This window comes from Struthio camelus, chromosome 1 (assembly GCF_040807025.1).
Source record: "Struthio camelus isolate bStrCam1 chromosome 1, bStrCam1.hap1, whole genome shotgun sequence".
NCBI lineage: Eukaryota > Metazoa > Chordata > Aves > Struthioniformes > Struthionidae > Struthio > Struthio camelus.
This window is the reverse complement of record NC_090942.1, coordinates 96,643,983-96,663,120: the sequence shown is the minus strand read 5'-3', so window position 1 is coordinate 96,663,120 and position 19,138 is coordinate 96,643,983. Positions and strand designations below refer to the sequence as shown.

Below are 19,138 nucleotides of genomic sequence, written 5' to 3'. Positions count from 1 at the left end.
TCAACGTTAAGCATGGCTGCTCAAATACTGCTGTGGGATGATTCAGCTCAAGGAACACGCAACTGCAAATGAATTGATCACAGCTGAAGGATAGCTTTTAAAAAGAAAGACCACACTGACTCGAAATCATCTCAAAGACTAACAAGCACACCGACAAACAGATTGGTCATTGCTGTTGTAATGCAAAGTTAACATGTGATAGTAGCTGGAGTGCTGCCAAGGTGGTGTACAAATGAAATTGCTTCTACTAATTCCAAGCTGCTACTAAACTAATTCCAAAATGAAACAAATCCATCTCCAAAGGGGATTACAGAATTCACTCTAAACACTCCAGTAGTTCACAAAATGAATTGTATCAATCGCATGGTTGCTTTCCTTCAGAAAACAAAGGGGAGTGCAAAGAGATCCTTTTCTTCCCCCAGCACTACAGGGAACTATAACAACAGTCAAAAGAAATACTGGAAGTAGGATGTGTTGTCAGTGAATAAACTTTATCTTATCTATATAAAAAATAATCTCTATGATTGTGGCTTGATAAAAATAACTGAAGGAAGTGGCACATACCCCCGTAGCAAGCACATCTCCATTTCGTTCATATGCCAAGGCTGTCACTGCAGTAGTGTGAGGTTTGAAAGCTTGTTTCAGATTCATCTCTGCCTTCCCTATATTGGTCCGTCCTGCCACAATGGCCAATCCTTTGGGATCATAAACTTCAATTATACGCACAACACCATCTTCAAACCCCACAGCAATTAGACCTCCTTTAGGATTTACCTTTGAGTGGAAGGAGGAAGAAAAAGAAATTGCAGTGTATGTCAGAGGGCTTACACTACAAATCCATACGGCATGTGGCAGGTATTGACCTATAACCCGTTTTATATCCCGTGCAACATGAAAGTGGTGATAATGCACAAAGAATGTTCCATACAAGGGGAATGTTGTTTTAAATTCATTCTATAAAAGGGGGGGGGGGGGGGCTGGGGATTTTTTTGTTGTTGTTTTAGAGGGTTTTTTTGGAGGGGCATTAGACATGCCATGCCTAAGGACTGGGAACATTAGTGAGGATGCGGTTGTAACTTATGGGGAAGAGGTGGTTCATACCAATATATATCAGCAGCTTCTTCTTGTGGAGTAGAGCTGGAACGCCACAAGGAATTATTTATACTGCCCTCAATGCAATGCTGGGCATCTGATAGGGGTATGATTTTCAAAGAGGTCAGGGTACAGACTTGGGTCTTTATGTAAAGTACAGGTGTCAAGAGGGACAGCAGCTTAAGCTGGAAACAGGAGGCTATGGAGTAGCTGGCATTTATTACGGCAATCAGCTTTCCTCATCACCTATAGCGTCACGGCAAGTCTGCATGGCCAGAACCATAGTTCTAAGAGCACTGTCCCAGAGTTACCCTCTGCCTTGCAAATTCAAGTAAAGCACCTTCCTCTATAATTTTTTGTATAATGAACCCACCAGGCTTGCTATGTTTCCTCAAGAACATAACTAGGCACTATTTTAATTAAAATTGGCAAATACGTCTAAAAGAGATAGACTCAACACTCCACAAATGATCAGTTCTGGCCACAAGTTCTTATGATTTATCTCCAAATGTTTGTGAATTGTCTGGGCTGTCATTTCAAAATATGTTAAGTTAACTCATGTTAATTGAAAATAACTCTACTTGGCTTAAATAGGAGCTGTTAGTTTATCAAATAAGATTTCCTGCGACTGTCCACCAAGGTCTGATTTTAAAATCTCAGCAAGACGCCGTAGGAAACCTGACAATCCATGGTAAAGTCAAACTGTACACATACCTTATATATACATATTACTATATAAAATGTCTACAGACATACTACAGTAAATTCCAGTCTGGCCTAAACAGTGACTTCTTTAAGTTTTTGTATTGTGAGCATCTTTCTCGATTTTTCTCACAGGCCCTTTACAAATTCTTATTAACATACTAGCAAAAACTTACTACACGGGGTGCCCATGTCAGTGCTGTTCCTCCTTGTTTAAACTTAATTTCACTCAGTTGACTTTTGCTGATGAAATCATAGATACGCACTGACCCTGTGTGGAAAGGAGACAGTAGGAACTTATTTCTTGCGGTGTCACTTACTACCTAAGACTTATGGAGAAATTTTTATTTATTTTAATGAAAAGCTGGACAGAAAGTTATTAATTTTTCTCTTTAAATATCATATGCCCATCTGGAAAGACATGACTGACGGTTACACAGCACCACAGCTAGTGTGGTGCCCATGAACAAAACATAAGCTTTCTTCAGTCTCTAACTTAAGCAGTCCCAAGAGTTGTAAGGGCTGAAGGTTGTCATAAGAAGTCCCATACTGACCATCATGTAAAATTCTCAAGTAATCACAGAACAGTGGCATATTCTAAGGGAAATCTGAACTGACAACATAGGAAAAGACTACGTGGAATTGCCCAGGGAGGAAAATATTTAAATGGATGACAATGGGAGACTGTCCAAAGAAAAGTCATCCCCACCAGAGGTGAAATTAACAGATTAGTAGACACACATATTGGTCTGCATAAAATTCCATTCCAGCTGGCATATATCCTAAATGTCATTTGCTCAACTGGTAGGAGTTTGTCTTCAGGCTAGAAGTGCATGTACATTGCACATACACAGGCAAATGACAAGACACTGTTGACAAGAAATTTCGTTAAAGACCTTGTAGCATTTTCTCAGCAGCATGAATGATGTTGTTAATGTTCTGGCTTGTGGTTCTCTCAAACCACGATAAAGCTAAATGTGAGAGGCTTAAATAGTAGTATTTATATATGTTAAGTAAATGTCTGTAATTGCATTTTAGCTTTTGACAGCATGATAGCTATTGCATTTGCTAAGAAAGCCACAGATATTAATATTCACAATGAGTTATACAATGCTAGAAGTGTATGTCATTTCTGACAAAACAAAAGTGACAACACTTATCAATCCAGATTCCTCAATACAAATGTTATTCAAATCAAATGTCTCATTTTTCCAGTCATTCTTTTAGAACAAACAGAATTTACAAAGCTTCCCATAGAAATTTCTCTCATCAAAACCCCAGGCTTTCAAGAAGAAGCAATGCTAACACCTTATTTCACAACATTGATGATTTGTTTTAACTATTAAAGAATAGATCCAAGGAATAACTATTGTCTGGAAAGGAACTTTTCAAGAGCAGCTATGTAACTTTAGTTCAAAACAGAACGGTCCCAAAACAAGCATCAGAGATGACATGTTACTTGTCCAAAACCATAATTAAAGGGCTGAGAGAAGAAGGGAATAGTGTACTTACGGTCAAGAGCGGTGGTAGCCATAAGATATGTGACAGGAGAGACACTCATGGCCTCAATCTTTCCAGAGTGAAAGGTATACAGGCACTCTGGATCATGCGTCTGCAGCGCAAAACAGAAGAACAAAAATTCTGCTATTTTCTGGAACGGCCCTTATAAGGTATTATCACCCATACCGACAGTGAACCTGAAAAATCTAGACAAGGGCTGGTTGCGTGAATAAAATTTAGGGTGCACTAGGTGCCTATACACAATTTTCTTTTTTTTTTCTATATAAATATCCATAACAAGATCATGAGTGAATTACTGTAGGAACATTAAGCTCATTTTAAAATCCAACATTTTCTATGAAAAAATAAAGGACAGTGCCTTTCACTAAGTGTTTTCAAGCCTGGAGTTAACAATTTTAAGAAAAAGCTGTTGTTTCTGCAATGAAAGCTGTTGCACTGGCAAAGAAAATGCTCTCACACTAGGGCTTACACTGCAAGGGAAATCTTTTCATCATCCAAGGAGTTTTAGGTTTTCCTATATATTTCTGCTATTAGTTTTTATAGCACGCTTTGCACATCTCTCTTTGCCATAAAATTCCTGGAACATCATTTATCTGTTACCACAGAACATTATTGCAATCAAAGGATGCATTCCCATTTGCTACAATACATTCTCGAGCAAAAATGAAATGCACCCATTTTACCTTTGTCATCTGATTCTTTATCAAAAACATCTACAGCAGTATTACTAGTAGTCAGTTTGATAAAACATGAAAGGCACATTTCATCTTCTTGTTTTCCTAGTTCTTTACGTTATTTAGGAATAACAGTAATGATTGTTTCAAATACGACCTCTCTAGATAGGTTATGTTGATACTCTTTGAACTCATTTCCTCCGTTTATGCACCTTGTGTTTCCAATTTATGAGAATAAAACTCCTTTAAAGTATCTTGATTTTTGCACCCAAAATTTCAAGAATCAAAAATTAATAATTACTTTTGATAATACTGCACAATCATTAGAAACAATAAGATTATGAAAACAAATTTTTAAGAAAAAACAAATTTGTTCCAATGCTAAAAGTTTTAATCGTGCAGCTCTGTAAAGAACAAACAGCATTGCAGAGGCATCCAGTATATTTAAATGAAGTTACTGCAAAGGAATTGAAGAAATCCAGAGGAAAAAAAAAGAAACTTACAATATTTGAAAAAGTTAAATCCAGCTTCCATAGTGCTCCATTGGCATCCTAAAGAAGAAAAAACAAAACATGTAACCTGAATGTTACATGTTTCAAACTCAATTTGAAAATAAAACTGTTCTCTGTGATTCCTTAAAAATTCCTTAAAGATTATCCTTGTGAAATTGAAATGACTGAATGTGGGGTCATGTTGGTCCTATCAGTCCTACTCATCCTTCCAGGATAAAAGTAGTCAGCTAATACATTTTGACATTCTCCAACCCCTATGTAGTTCTGACTCTGGAAGCCAGAGTCTCACATGTTACTATACTCTAAAAACAGATCCACAAGAAAATTAGATTATACAGAAAAAAAAACATATTGGCTGGTAACCGACTCCCGCTGTTACTTAACATCACCTTCCTTATTCTGTGCTTCTCCACAGAGCTTTATGTACTTGAGTGCATCTTACCTGAGCGTACCAAATGGGCTGTCCTCGATCATGAACTTTTGCCATGAAACTCAGACTGACATTCTTGCCAACCAGAAGTTCATTCATAGGCTCCATCTCCAGTAAACCTGTTTCATCCACAGTATCAGCAGCATCTACTGTCTCAATGTCCCACACCTTCATGGAGTTGCAAGCAGGAGAGAATCTGGGTATTCATTAGGCCAAGTACCAACAAGTCCAAATCATGTTTTCACATACACTTAATATGGAAATTCAAAATCATAATTAACTAGGGAAGGGTAGATCTTGTAGGCAGAATATGAAACCTGTCACATCTGCCTTACTGGTTTGAATATAACCTGGAAGAGTGAAAACCAACTGCTACATCCATCTGCTGTACCATCTGATACAATGGGGCGTGTAAAGCAAAATTTATTGCAAAATATCTCAATCCAATTCTGAGACAACAATATCATAAATCCAGTCCCAGCATTGGTGAAGCTGTTCAAGGATATCTCAGAACTACAGAGAGTTAATAATACCTTCTTGCACTGTGCATTGTGCATTTTAAAGCATCATGAAAGAAAAAATAGGAAGCATTACACATCCAAGTCCTGCTGTGTGGGATGAGGACAAGACATCAGCTGGCACCCTTATACCCTGCGTGAACTTTCCTCACGGGATTATATCAATTTATTAAAAAAAAAAAAAAAAAAAGAGCTAGGGAAAAGCTAGAGTGTTTGAAACCCCCTGCTATCTATAACAGTAAGATTCAGCTTCCTGTTGGTTATCTGGGTCTTTCACACATCAGTAGAAGGCACAATCTGCCTTCCTTTAAAAAGCAGGTGAGCAAGATTGCAAAATCCTTGGTAATTGACAGACGAGATCAGAGACCAGCATGAATAAGGAAATCACTTTGACCTTAATTTATAGAATTATATGTTAAGTTTTAGGATGCCCAGCGCTTTTCCTTTTAATTGTTACTCTATTTCAGTGCATGTATCTCTGAGATATTAATATATCTATGCCATTTTGACATAAATAATCTGAGCATTCACATAATTAGTTTCAAATATTGCCATGTTTCCCCTTTGAAATAACAATAAACGTATTAATAGACCTGAAAATTATACACATGCAAAGAGATTTATTAGGACGTAGCCAAGAATAAAACTTTTAGAGAATCACTGAAATTTATTTTGATTTATTAGAGTAAATGTTGATTTATTTACTACTATTAAACAAAAATTATTATATAAACACTATCTGATTCAAGCAGCTACACTGTGGAGAAACGCTCTCATTACGTTTGTTCTAAAAATTCCTTCCCAGAAAGTAACTGCATTGCAAATTTGCCTCCACAAACAAGCTCTAGTAAAGAAAATATGTAACATTTACCTGCTGACCACAAACTTGCATACCTAAATGCAGAGCACTCAAGAAAAACTCACCCGAATGAAGCCATCTTTTCCAACAGTCACAAGCTCTCCTTCATCCAGAATTAACTGGCTGACTGGGCCATTGTGACAAGGCTTGCGTCCAGCTCGACAGAGCTCTACTTTGATGAGGCCCCCTTCCCAAAGCAGCAAATTGCCCCACTCAGCCCCTGAGATAACCTTCAACGCAAACAAAGAGAAGCACGTAAGCAAGTCCACTTAGAGATGCAGAAATATTGGCAAGATTCTGGAAAATACTTGTGGCTTCTTTCTATGAAAGCATTACATTTATAGCCACGTGCAGATATTTGCAAGAGAAGGAAGGCATAAATGGTGAAGAGATTCAACTTTTTAGGTATATGACTTATCATTTACATGCATGGAAATGGTGAAGAATAAGGGATAACAATCTTGTATTTCTTTACTCTTAATGTTTTCACTACTCCATTATAGGAGCCTCAGGTCTAAGCTAACACAGATCTTTCATCTGGGAATTACAATACCAACTGTACTTTTCAATTATTACAAAGCAAGCCATTTTGGGGGAAAATTAATGTCAATATTAGCTTATCACAGCAGTGCAACGAAGGTCTAATTCACATCATTTTGAAGCAAGTAGCAACTCTCCAACTTACTGAGTAGACTTTATATGAAACTCTGAGAGGGAACAGTAAATCTATTAAACGTTTTCTGACTTACCTTCCCGTCAGGCAGCTCCACATAACCTATAATGTCAGTCACTGCTGTTTTTCCAAACCTGCCCAAGGCTCCTTGTAACTTGAGACCAGTGAATGTGAGAGCCATCTTCCAGAACCTGAGTATAGAAAACACACCCCTCTCTGATACAACATTTTCTAAGCACGCTCTTCATTCTTTCTCAGACATTGAAATAATCTTACCAGAGATACCTCTGAGGTGAAAGCTGTTAATTTATTATTCTTTTTCACAGGAGAACTTGGGTTTATCTTTCTAAAGTGAAATAAAGCTTTGTTACTACACAGCTTTTGCCTATCCTACCCTATCGAAGAAACAAAAAAAAAAAAAAAACCTAGAAAAAGGATCTGGCAGGGGCAGAATGAAGACTAAACTACTATTTAAAATAAGTAAGTATCAAACACATAGCTATATTCTTCCTGCTATAACCATTACATGTACCTAGGGAAGTCTATTTTACCCTTTCTGTCTCCAGTATCTGATGCTCAATTTTGTAAAACCAAGGGACTGTGTCCTCCACTGAATTTCATCCAAATACCTCCAGGGACTTGGACAGGACTGTACAAATCTCAGTGAGTAAAAAGTTTTATCCTAGATCTTCACAGCTATTTCCAATTGTTCATTATATTTATAGCATAAATATAAAACATATATATAAAACATAATATAATAACATATAAAAACATAATATATAAAACATAACTTTAAAGTACTGTATTGCAAAAAAAAAAAAAAAAAAAAACTACTGCAATTATGGATCCTGTGTGTGCAGGAGACAGATCACATTTAAGATAGGTGTTGGAAACTGGAATGAGACTAAATTTGGGTTAAAGCTTATGTATATCAGTGTTATAAAAGCTATGTCAGACTGTATTCATAGTACTGTAGCTCAAAAGAAAAACTTGTTCAAAAGAAGCTTGTTTTGTCTGATTTCCATAACTAATATACTCCGAGCCACATTCATTCTGGGAATAAATAAGCCATTTCTTATTTTCAGACCTACCCTGAAACCACACTACAGAGATCTGGAGATTTTGATCTGATTACTGTCCTTTTGAATTTTACACTTTAGATGTGTTATCATTTTAAAGGTATAAAGTCTATTATAATAGCATCTAAGTCATATTTCAACTCCCTGGTGTGTTAAGGCTGAACACTGGACAAACACAGAACACAAAGCCAATCCCTGTCCCAAAAAGCTTAAAGCTGTGATCCAATTTTCATTACAAAAGGTTCCATGAACTTACAAGAGAAGGGAGCATATGGAAACATATCTTTTGCAAGGGTTTATTGCAGGTTTTTGATGGCATCATAGGTGTCCTGAGCCATGTCTTGGCAATCAGTTCTAGCGGCTGCCCAAACAGCAGTTGAGCTCAAAAGATCAAAGGTAGAAAGCCCCAGAGGCAGAAGAGGCATGTATGCTATATTAACAGTTAGAAGAGAGGTATATATAAATATTTTTGATTAATTCTCCACAATTCTTGTTGGAATTACACAAATGGAGCCAGTAGTACAGGCATTCAACACCAAGCATCATCCCTTTTGGACAGCAAAGGTGTTAAAAGAATTGGCTGACTGGCTGAAGAAATTAAAGACCTTTTCCATCTTTGCAACTGTTATGGCCAGGTAAAATAGCATTCCTCATCAGTCCATGTTTGCTCATGGTACCTTTCTGTTAGTCATCGTCTAGATAGTGTGACTTTATAGCTCATGCATAGTAATCATAATCAGTAAACTTACTTGATGTGTCCCGTTCCAGATGTAGTTAGCTGCTCTTCATTATCAGGAGAAAACGTGACCTTGTAGACATCCTGTGAAAAAGCTTTTGACCTCAACACAATCTTTTCCTGTTTCCAGTCCCAGATTGTCAACATGTAGTCAGGACTGCTTCCAACGCTGGCCAGCAAAGTGCCAGAATGGTTGAAATCAGCAGAAACATAGGCTTCCTCTGTTCCACCTGAAGAGATATAAAAGCCCCAACCCGTGTGCACGTGCACGCACACGCGTGCGCACCCACCCACCCACAGAAAAAAAGGAAGAAGCAATACGTTCTATTGAACCTTAAAAGGAGCTCAACTTCCACTGCTTTTTTTTCACCAGGTAATAGCTCTCAGCTGATTATTTTTACTAAATAAAAGCCTTTTACCATCAAAGAATTTAAAAGCTTTTAACCGGTGTTTTCTATTCTGCTGTTAAGCACCAAAAAGTTGCCTTTTCTTCCAAACTTTAAATGAACCATTACTCCATCTGCTGGGATCTATAAACACTGGTCCATTTGTGCAAAATAAATAGTACTTTTTACACTACCTCGAAGTATTCTGTAGGGCCTCAGTGAAGGATACTCATAGATGATGAGGTGTGGCTTCTTTCCTTTTTCTCCAACTGCAAAGTACTGCTTAGTAGGGTGTGCCTTGAAAAAGCAAAGATCCTTTTGCATGTTGTAGTGACACCTTTGTTGTATTCAGCTAATTATTGAGTTATTGCATTTACTCATTCATTAGTTAGAAGATACTGTGTTTGACAGATTGCATTATTCTATATGTTTATTCCCAACAACTGCCAATCCCTTGCTCACCGCTGGAATGAGACCATTATGCATTAAAAAATGGTATATTCCCCATATACTGCAGAACCATGACAAACTATGGAACCATATAATAATTTGCTTCATCATGCATTCTTTTATTATCTCTGCCTGACTCAACCCACTAGCTGCTCTCTTCCTGCACAGCACTTGGGTCAACAGCCATCTGCTTTTTCAGAGGGTCATGTAAAAAGAAATGCCATCTTGAATGCCATTGTTGTGAAAACACAAGGATGTAATATGATTTTCCACAAAAGGCTGCTTACGGTGGAGTAGAACAGTATGAAGACAGGATTCTGAAAGCCTTGCTCAAGGGAAATATTACTGAGAGATGGCAGGGCCATTCACAGGGGAAGATGCCACATAAGCAGAGAAAGCATTTCAGAACCCAGGCTCTTGGTAGAAGATTACTAAAATTAAACCAGATACTTTTGTCTTCATCTATCTAGGTATTTGATTTTCTAAATTTTAACTATAGACAAAACACTAAACTAACATCAGTTATGACTAGGAGAGATGAAGGGGTGAACAAAAGAGTGCCAATGCAACTGTAGAAATCTCCTACCAAGCAACTAAGTGACCATTTCACTTGTAGAAAGGGACTGACGTCCTAAAACAAAAAACATAATCCATACTGTGATAACCCCAATTCCACCACCACTGCTGCTCCGGAGGTAACTCTGAGATTTAGTTTTCAGGTCCAGGAGCACCACATGGTTGCCTGCAATATAGAGCAGTGTTTGGCTGTCCATCATCATCAGGTTTACAGTTCTCATGCAGTCATATCCAAAAGAATGTCTGAGAAACTTTAATAAGGAAAAGATTTGACGCTGGGCTTCTAGAAAACTTTACTAGATGGAAAGAAACAATCAGTACTTAAACCAAAACAGAGATGGGAATATCAAATCTGGTGGCTAAAATCCTGATGGTAGGGGATTGTTTTGTTCAACAGATAGTGAAGATAAAGCATATCCAGTCTCTACAACTGAGGGTAAAACACAGGTGAAGACCTTATAAATTTTGTGTTGCATCCTTCCACCTCTATTACAGGGCACACTCCCTGCCTCTGCTGGACCCTTTGGGGCTGCAGGGATTCATATTCTATCAAGTCAATGTTCTCTTTCCAAACGATATGCAAGAGATGTGCCTCAGATTATCAGGAACTGTGCTACAAACGAGTGATCAAACCAAAGCAATGCTCACATTCACTTCTTTAATGTTTCTATACAGATATAGAGAAGGGAAAATCCAGTCTTGAACAGCTACTTGATCATGTCTGCAGAGAAAACCACAAGCACTTCTGAAAGCTATACCTCCTGTCCTAGTTGGCCATACCTAGCAAAGAACTTGCCAGTCATCACTTTTTTCATTGTACCAGTTTAGGTCTTCTGAGCACAAAGCTAAGAATCTACCTGTTTTCTTCCCCACTTCTCCCTAAGCAGTTCTGTGAAAAAATATGAGGTACACAGCTGCTCTTCTCCCCATGCCCTCCCAAGAGCTCTTTCAAGAATGCCAAAACAGTTACACAGAAAAGGAGAATTACTTGCAGGGAATATTCTTACCCTAGTCCTCTGCCTGGTCACATTAATTTGCTCATAATCTGGTTCTGTGGGAGTATTTATGACAGTAAGCATTATGTCAAATAAGAAATTCTTACGAGGTCAAGATAACGTTTAAGATAAATTCAACCAGGACCATGACTGGCCTGGATTCTTACCCATGTCTCACCCAGAGGTATCCCACTAATGCCACATAAGGTACTCCAAATTAGGCAAGTACAATATTAAGAACATACCTTACGAAATCCCTAGCTCTAAATGTACTCAGCTTCAACAGAAAGGATACTCAAGAGTAAGAAGATTAATTGGTATCCCAGAGTCTTCAGTGACAAATGGCCGTGAGTATAAATCCTCATACTTATAGTAGAAAGTTTCTGAAATTTTCTTTTCTATCTTCTCAGGCCTTTTTTCTGGCTCTGAGGGTACTTCAGTATCATGCTGCTCTTCCACATCTTCTTCTGCATCTCCCAAGTGGGAACAGAAAGGAAAGTTACAATTGCTGTAAATCTTAGGGTTCTTGCTGAGACTTGCACGTAACTGCAAAAATGAAGCATTCACAGATTCCTTGCCTCCCTAACACAATAATAGGCACTCCATAGCAGAAAACAGGTGTACTACATCTTTGTAACAACTTGTCCTGGAAGAGTCTGCAGCAAGTCCTTCCTCAGATTTTTAAAAACCTTACCGTGAATACTCAGGATGTGTTTTGAAGACACCGATTTTAAAACTCAAGACCTTAAGAAACGGAAAGTAGTTTCAGTTCAGCTTTGCTTGCTGCTTAGGTCTTAGCTTCGGAAACCAAACAGAGTTTGAAGTGTCTCTTTTGAGTAGCTATTGAATGCACATCGTTATACTAAACAATTAGTACAAGCACATACTCTTCCCTCTTTCCCTTACAGCAGACCACCATAAGATGCCATTGTCCCAGATAAGTCATACTGCTAACGTTCTTCACTGGACTGCAATGCTGTCAACTTGAATTCTAATTAGTTATAAGCACTTGTTAAAAGTACTTTCAAGCATGATTGCTCAGATTGAATCCCCATTACCTATTTTGTTAATTTATCACCTTATGTTAAATTTTTTTGTTTCCTAGATGTTATATGAAAAATACAACAAAGATACTGTTGTATCAATAAGAAAAAATACAATATAGCCCCCCAGCACAGGGGTCAGAGACCAGCCATGGGAAAGAATGAAATGAAGTACGCAAGGTAAGCCAGCTGAAATGAAGAAGAGAGACTCAGTAACGGTAACTTGGTAGTGCTGGTCTGACACAACATTCATAACTGTAAGAGGCAAAAAAGGAAACCAAAAAGCAGAGGGATTCTTAAGTACATGCCCATATCTCCTCAGTGGAAAGCAGTACTCACGAATTTGATCAGTATCTGATTCCACTTGCTCCAACTCTTCCTCCTGTTCCTCTGCAGCTGGCAATTCCTTTGGAAGGCTAGTTTTGCTTTCTTCTGCAAAGGATAATTGAGATCACTAAGTATGAATACACTTGACCACTCTGCTCATACATGCCAAATTTAAATAAATATATAGCATATATATATAAAAACAATCCCTTCTGTCCATCAATGAACTTCCTGTTGCGTATGGAAAAGTCTGCCTTCAAATAATCACATTTTAGAACTTAGTGCAAGGAAAGAAGCACATCCTATAACAGGAAAAAGGTATTACAGGAAAATCAAATAAGTGACAAAAATAACGCGTTAGCCTAAACGTCAAAAATCCTTGCAAAGTTCTGCAGTGGACTCACTAGTGGATTGTGTTATCTGTGCCATTGAAATTGGGTATGTTAGATGGCATGCTGAATCTCTGAAAGAGACACTGGACTTAAAGGACCTAGGCAAGCATTTCAGGATGAAAGCAGCATTAAAAACATACAGGTCCTTGTGACTGAAAGAGACTGAATTTACATTCAGTAACCCAGAGCACCAAGAAAGATGAATTACTACTGAATTAACTGCAGTACTGGCTACGGAGACATGTCCAAGAAGCAAGAATTATCAGGGAAGAGACTTCATGGGCTGAAGGACAACTGGAACAGTAGACGCTATGGTCAGCCCAGAAATTCCCTACAGGGGGATAATCTTTGACCAGAGTCAAAATTAAATTTCACTGCATCAAGAGTAGCAACTGAAGATTCACACTTAGTAGTAAGGAAGGGGTCAGCTGTGGGAGAAGCCAGAAGCTACGGTAGGCTCAGTACTGAAATCACTATATAACAACAGAGAATACTCACGGACACCGCTGTCATCTGCCTGTGCACCTTCTGCTGGCTTCTCTTCTGCTCCCTCCTGTGCCCCTGGAGATGAGGGCATGTCGTCTTTACCTGGTGGTGATGGAGAGACATTCTTGGTATTCTTGCCTTCTTCTGCTATTTAGACTATTTTCATTTCCTCTCAAACGTTCTGAGATTCCCAAAGATAGCACTTGTGTCTTGTCTGCAGACTACAAGTACAGATAACCCAGGGATATGTCCAACTCTATGGGGTGAATTCATTGGCTCGGTTTTCAGAACCCAGGGCTCTGTGTACTTTTACAGTCTACTAGAAAGACTTTCATCTAAATACTGTGTGACAGGGGAAACTGAAGAGAGATTTGCATGTTTTGATCTTCTCTGATATATTCAGCAGAGATTTATTTTTGAGTAAAAAGTGCTATTCCAGCATTTTTCCGGTGGACTTCAAAAAAATCTCAGGAGACAAATAGTCTGAGGTTATCTGACTCTTCAGTGGAGAAGCAAGAGAGATGAATCTTTAAAGAAAAAAGGATTTTCTTCAAAACATTCAGTATTCCTTGCAAGTAAATTAATAAAATGAACAAAATTAAAGAACTTTAAACAGCTTAATTCCCCCCACCAGCAATTTTTCAGCTTTCTGACTATCAATTTCAGAGTCTCATAATTTCACTAGTTACTACTATGCCCTGGAGTAGAAAAGATTTGAATTTTTCAAATAAAAAATAAGCACATTGATCTTTCATATAAACTTTTCTGCTCTTTCATAAAAGAGGCAAAAAAGGGCAAATATTGCTCTTATTCTAAATTTGCACTGCCTTTTGATTTCAAACATGGTCTCCATTTCTGAAGAAAAGACTTTAAAATGAACATTGGAACAATTTTCTACAAATACTGCAGCTATTAAAAAAAAATCCGAATTAAAAAAAAATCAGAAGCTGAATGTAAAGAAACCTAAATATTTAGAAGAATAAATATTGCTAGAATTAAAATGAATTTCCTTCCACCTGTAAGCTGGACTTTGATACCAGGACAGAGAAAGTCCTAAAAATTCATTTTCTGTTTTTGTCACTGGGTCAGGAACCACTCGGGAAAAGATCTTCTGATGTATTCCAAGAAAGGGAAAGTGTCTAAATGTATCTACGTATTAATGCTGTCTTCAGGAAGACAGTGAGGGAAAAAGGACATTGTACATTGGCCGTTATATAGTCAGCCTGTCCTACTTATCTTCTGACAGTTCTGAGGCTTTGCCAGAGTCTGACTTTCCCACATAATTTCAATAAAGAATTAAAATGAGGTTTTACCCCTCAGGAGCGCTGAGAAAAATTTGAAAGTAGACATTCAGAAAATTTTAATTTCAAAAAATAAATCAACAGAAACCAATTCCAATATATTTCAATATATTTAAATAAAATTCATGAGTTTGTAGTGGGGTAGCAAATCCGATATCACTGAAGTTGAAGAGAGAGTTATAGACTAGCTACATAAACATACGGTGAAGCGTTCAGAGACCTGAACTCTAATTCCAAACCCAGTAATGACGTGTACAATTTGTATGAGCCATTTCACCTCTGGCTGTCTCAGTTATCTCTTGTGAAAAATGTGATAATAATACTTACCCATCTTAGTAAAGTGTTTTGATATCCACAGAGAAAAGTGCTATAAAATTTCAAATTATTGTAACTAATTAGCAATCATTTATCTTCCAAAAATTAAGACTATTAAGACTAGTTTTCATTATAAATTAATTCAACTCTGGAAAATGCTTTAGGCTGAAAGATGGTATGAAAATTTCAGCCTGCGTCAATATGTGGGTTCTAGTGATAGAAAGTTATTGCAATGTTCATTGTTCATATTACACTGATGGTGTTCAAGCAGTGTGCCAAATTTAAAGATTCTGAGGAGGTTCAAGGGAGGATGTCTACGCTGGTTGCACATTCTGGGTTTCACAGGTCCAGAAAACTTTAGTACAGGTCCACTGTCGCAAGAGGCATGCATCTGTGCGAACAGTGATTTTCTCTCCCTGTATATATTTTAGGGGACAGTTTTCCTGAAAAGGCTGGAATTAAGGATTTTGATTTTGAAAATCGAGTGGAAAAGAAAACTGATATGACAGTTCTCATGGGAAAAAGCAAGCTGGTTATCAGAAAATTTTGTCAGTCCCAAATTATATAGTTTGCCTGACCAGGGCATTAACATTTCCCCCGTCCCGCTTCCTCATAGTTCAGGATATTGACTTGGAACACTCTACCAAATGCACATCAGTCCCTCTATTTAGCTTTCTAAGAACTCACTCAGAAGTGATTCCTTGTTTCAGCCAACGGTGCTACAAGCCATGAACTTTAAGGAAACTCCATTTTCTCTCAAACTGCCTTTCCCTTAGCTACGTCCTCAAAAGCCACAGCTTAACTCAGAATGGATAAATATGTTCATTCAGGTATGTTGTCTCAGTCTTTTCAAAAACAGGATGTTTGTTAGCAATTTTGCTGCCAGGTAGAATTGTTAAGTATAGGAGCTTCTCGCAAATTTGGACGTTAAGAGCTCTCTCGTGTGAGCAAAGTGACTCATTCATTCAAAGTCCATGAAAGTTTAATCCAGCAGCTATTTGACAATGCATAAACAATTCACTATGATGACCCTCTTTCTTCGTATTATCATCCTACACTTTTTCCCTTTCCACAAAAAGGGTGCTTAAATGTGTAAAACTTTGTAAATGCAGTGCCTGATTCCATAAATCCCATGACTGACACTTCAACTGCATAGAAAGCATCAAATTAAATAATGAGCATAATATAGCCTACAGTAGTACTTCAGAAACTGAGCATGTCTAGTAGTTACTATGAAAACTGTTTCTGCCTCACTGTTGTATGGCCATGCTTAAAAGGCATGACCTTTCTCACCTCAGCTTTTACATTTATGGAAGGAGGATAACATAAGTTCTGTCCAGTACTTCAGGATGTGTAGAAATAGGGAACTATTATTACAGAACATAACAGCACTTTTAGGACTAGTAATAAGCAAGAGGTTTAAAATGTCATCTCTACACTGTACTACTTCTGTAGGATTTAATTTTTTGGCTCACACAAAAATCCGCAAATTTTTGTAGAAAAGCTTTGGGCACCGGTAGGTTGAAAAAAACTCAAAATGTACTTTCAGCCACATGTTCTTTCCTAAGGAGAGACTGTCTTGTATGCTGTTCCTTTACTTGACTTTATTCCATGCAAAGGAACTCAGTTTATCCTGGGACTTCCTTTTGCTTTATTGATTCCAACCCTGCCTGTTTCTAGTACAGTAACTACAAACCTTACATGCTACTCACTGACATCTTTTTGGCCTCGAAATAGTGGCTGAAACAGCTATCATGAGGAGTGTCCATGTCTACCATGAGGAACTATGTACTGATCATCTGTCCCCAGTGGAAGCACGTTCTTCAAATCTAGCTCTGTTTTAGAAATGTCACATTTCTCCCCCATCTGCCAAGTCCTGACGGTTTAACTCTTCTTCAGGTACAGCCCTCAGCAGTTTTTTCTCCAAGTCTTTCTTTTCTTTAAGAATGACGGCACACCACCAAACAGATCTTTAAGCATTCCTTTCATTCTGCAGACCACATCACAGTACTTTGGGCTGCTGGTGGGCACAGCATGCGTGAGCAATGGAGTTTTGAAAAAGCTTATTTTCCTTCAAAAAAATTAATAGCTTTCAGTGCAGATATATACAAAGAAAAATATCTAAGTGTAAATCTGGTGTAGCTACCCAGTGCCGTCTGCGTATCGTTATTAGTCGGCATCACAATGAAATTAGTATTAAATGTCAGCTTTAGACATATAACCCAAGGAAATATTTTGTGCAATAGAGGACGTACTCTTCTCTCTTACAATAGCTAGAAGACTCAGGAAAGAGAAGAACAGAAAATATCAATTCTTGCAGCAATTAAGGATAAATATATAAAACGTCTGCTAGTCAGAGTCTGAGTCTCAACAAGGATAAAGCTACCAAGCAGGATCCGGACACATTATCTTTATCACAATGCCATTATGTCTTTTCGCCCCAAAAGAGAGAGGGAAAAACGTGGACAGGATTTCCCATTAGAGTGCTTAGAACCTGACTATTGCTTGATATGTTGCATACATTCAAAATATTTTCCTATAAAATTAGGAGAAACAAGACCTGACTCTGATTTCCAACCTTATATCTAAAATGGTCGTCTGGACAATCCAGATGTCCTAGTCCCATCTCATGCAAGCAGAAGCTTTAAGCCCACTAAAGTCTGCCTCGTGAATGAAGGCGAGCTACCAGGCTTGTTGTTAAGTGGAAACACCGAACAGGTCACATCACCGCAGTTATTTATTAACTTGCGGTGTAAAGGAAAACCATAAAAATGAACTTCAGAGAGCCGTGACGTATGCCACAGATGCAGCAGGCAATAAAATTAACCACCTCACACCACAAACGAGTCCCACGCTGTGGGCTGCGGTGGGGCACAGCCGAGGGGCAGCGAGGAGACGGCCCTCGCCGGGGAGGGGAGAGCGGCGGGGAGGGGGCACGGCAGCGGCGGCGGCGCCACGGTGGGGACCGGCCGGAGGCGGGGGGGGGGGGGGGGGGAAGCGGTTAGGGGACCCCCAGTAACGGCCAGGAGGAGGGCGCAGGGAAGGGCGGTGGCAGCCAGGGGCAGATCCGCGGGGCACGGGGAAACCCCGAGCCGTGTGGGCTCCCCCCGGGGCGACGAGGCGGGTGTCCCCCACGCCCCGGGGCCCGTGTCGGGCAGGAGCGGCCCCTCTCCCCTCACCTGGGGCCGCCTCCATCGCTGCTTCGCCCCGTTTCCAGGCAACCGCTCCCGCGGCGCGCAGAGCGGCTTGGGAACTGTAGTGCCGCGGCCGCCGCCGTGCCGCCTCCTGCGCATGCGCTGCGGAGCCGGCGCGCGGGGTTGGGGGGGGGGTGTCAGTCAGGCAACGGCGCGGGGGGTTGGTGCACCGGTGACCGTTACCCGGTGTGTCGGGGCGGGGAGGGAGGGTAGCTCCGTTTTTCCGGTAAATTAGGGCGGCTGATTTTTTTTTTTTTTGGAAAAATAAAATCCCTTTTGACCATCCTTATAGTCTTTTTCAAAACTAAACGGGAAAGTGAAATGAATTCCCTAAACTTTGTGTTCCCCCCCCCCCCCCCCCCCCGGTATTTTCAAACGTTTCTGAAATACTTGGAAGAACTTGGTGGGCCCCATCCTCACCACTTTGAGCTGTTGTTAAAATAAGGTGAGCTTTGTGGTCCAGCGGACTTAACCTGTTTCAGCTTCTCTGGGCCCACGCAATGGGAAATAATTGCTCCCATGTCATCCTGCTGATAAATTACATCATAGTTCCAAGGAAAACTGAGCTCACACAAAAAAACACGTATTTGTATGTGCTACATGTTCCTGCCTCCCCAAAAAGCAGTTGGGCTCGGGTCCATCCCTAGAGCTAAAAGAGAAGATGCTCTCCGCGCGGTGAAGGGTAGCGTCCACGCAGGGCATTTGGTACGCGAGTACCGCCAAGGCACCTGGTGCTGCACAGCGCTGGGATACGTGAAGACATTTAACGAATAACTGGTCCGGTCCTTGGCAGCTCTGGCAGAGGCAACAGTCAGTAAAGGCCCCACAGTCACTACAGTGGTTCAGTAGAAAACTACAATGGCCAAGATGATGA

General features: G+C 39.4%; 1 protein-coding gene across 1 annotated transcript in view; it reads right to left on the bottom strand.

Moving 5' to 3' along the window:
• CFAP44 (cilia and flagella associated protein 44) overlaps positions 1–18,283 on the bottom strand; it is a 44,275-nt gene extending 25,992 nt beyond the window's left edge. The window contains exons 1-14 of the mRNA XM_068959344.1: positions 18,250–18,283; positions 13,467–13,556; positions 12,589–12,681; positions 11,502–11,679; positions 10,292–10,454; positions 9,380–9,482; positions 8,813–9,029; positions 7,058–7,172; positions 6,374–6,538; positions 4,944–5,099; positions 4,493–4,540; positions 3,307–3,406; positions 1,971–2,065; positions 565–774 (exon numbers count right to left, since the gene is read on the bottom strand). Of these exons, the coding sequence (XP_068815445.1) occupies positions 565–774; positions 1,971–2,065; positions 3,307–3,406; positions 4,493–4,540; positions 4,944–5,099; positions 6,374–6,538; positions 7,058–7,172; positions 8,813–9,029; positions 9,380–9,482; positions 10,292–10,454; positions 11,502–11,679; positions 12,589–12,681; positions 13,467–13,556; positions 18,250–18,265 (1,749 nt within the window). The 5' untranslated portion in view covers positions 18,266–18,283. The remainder of the gene's footprint in view (positions 1–564; positions 775–1,970; positions 2,066–3,306; positions 3,407–4,492; positions 4,541–4,943; positions 5,100–6,373; positions 6,539–7,057; positions 7,173–8,812; positions 9,030–9,379; positions 9,483–10,291; positions 10,455–11,501; positions 11,680–12,588; positions 12,682–13,466; positions 13,557–18,249) is intronic.
• Between the last annotated feature and the right edge of the window lie 855 nt (positions 18,284–19,138).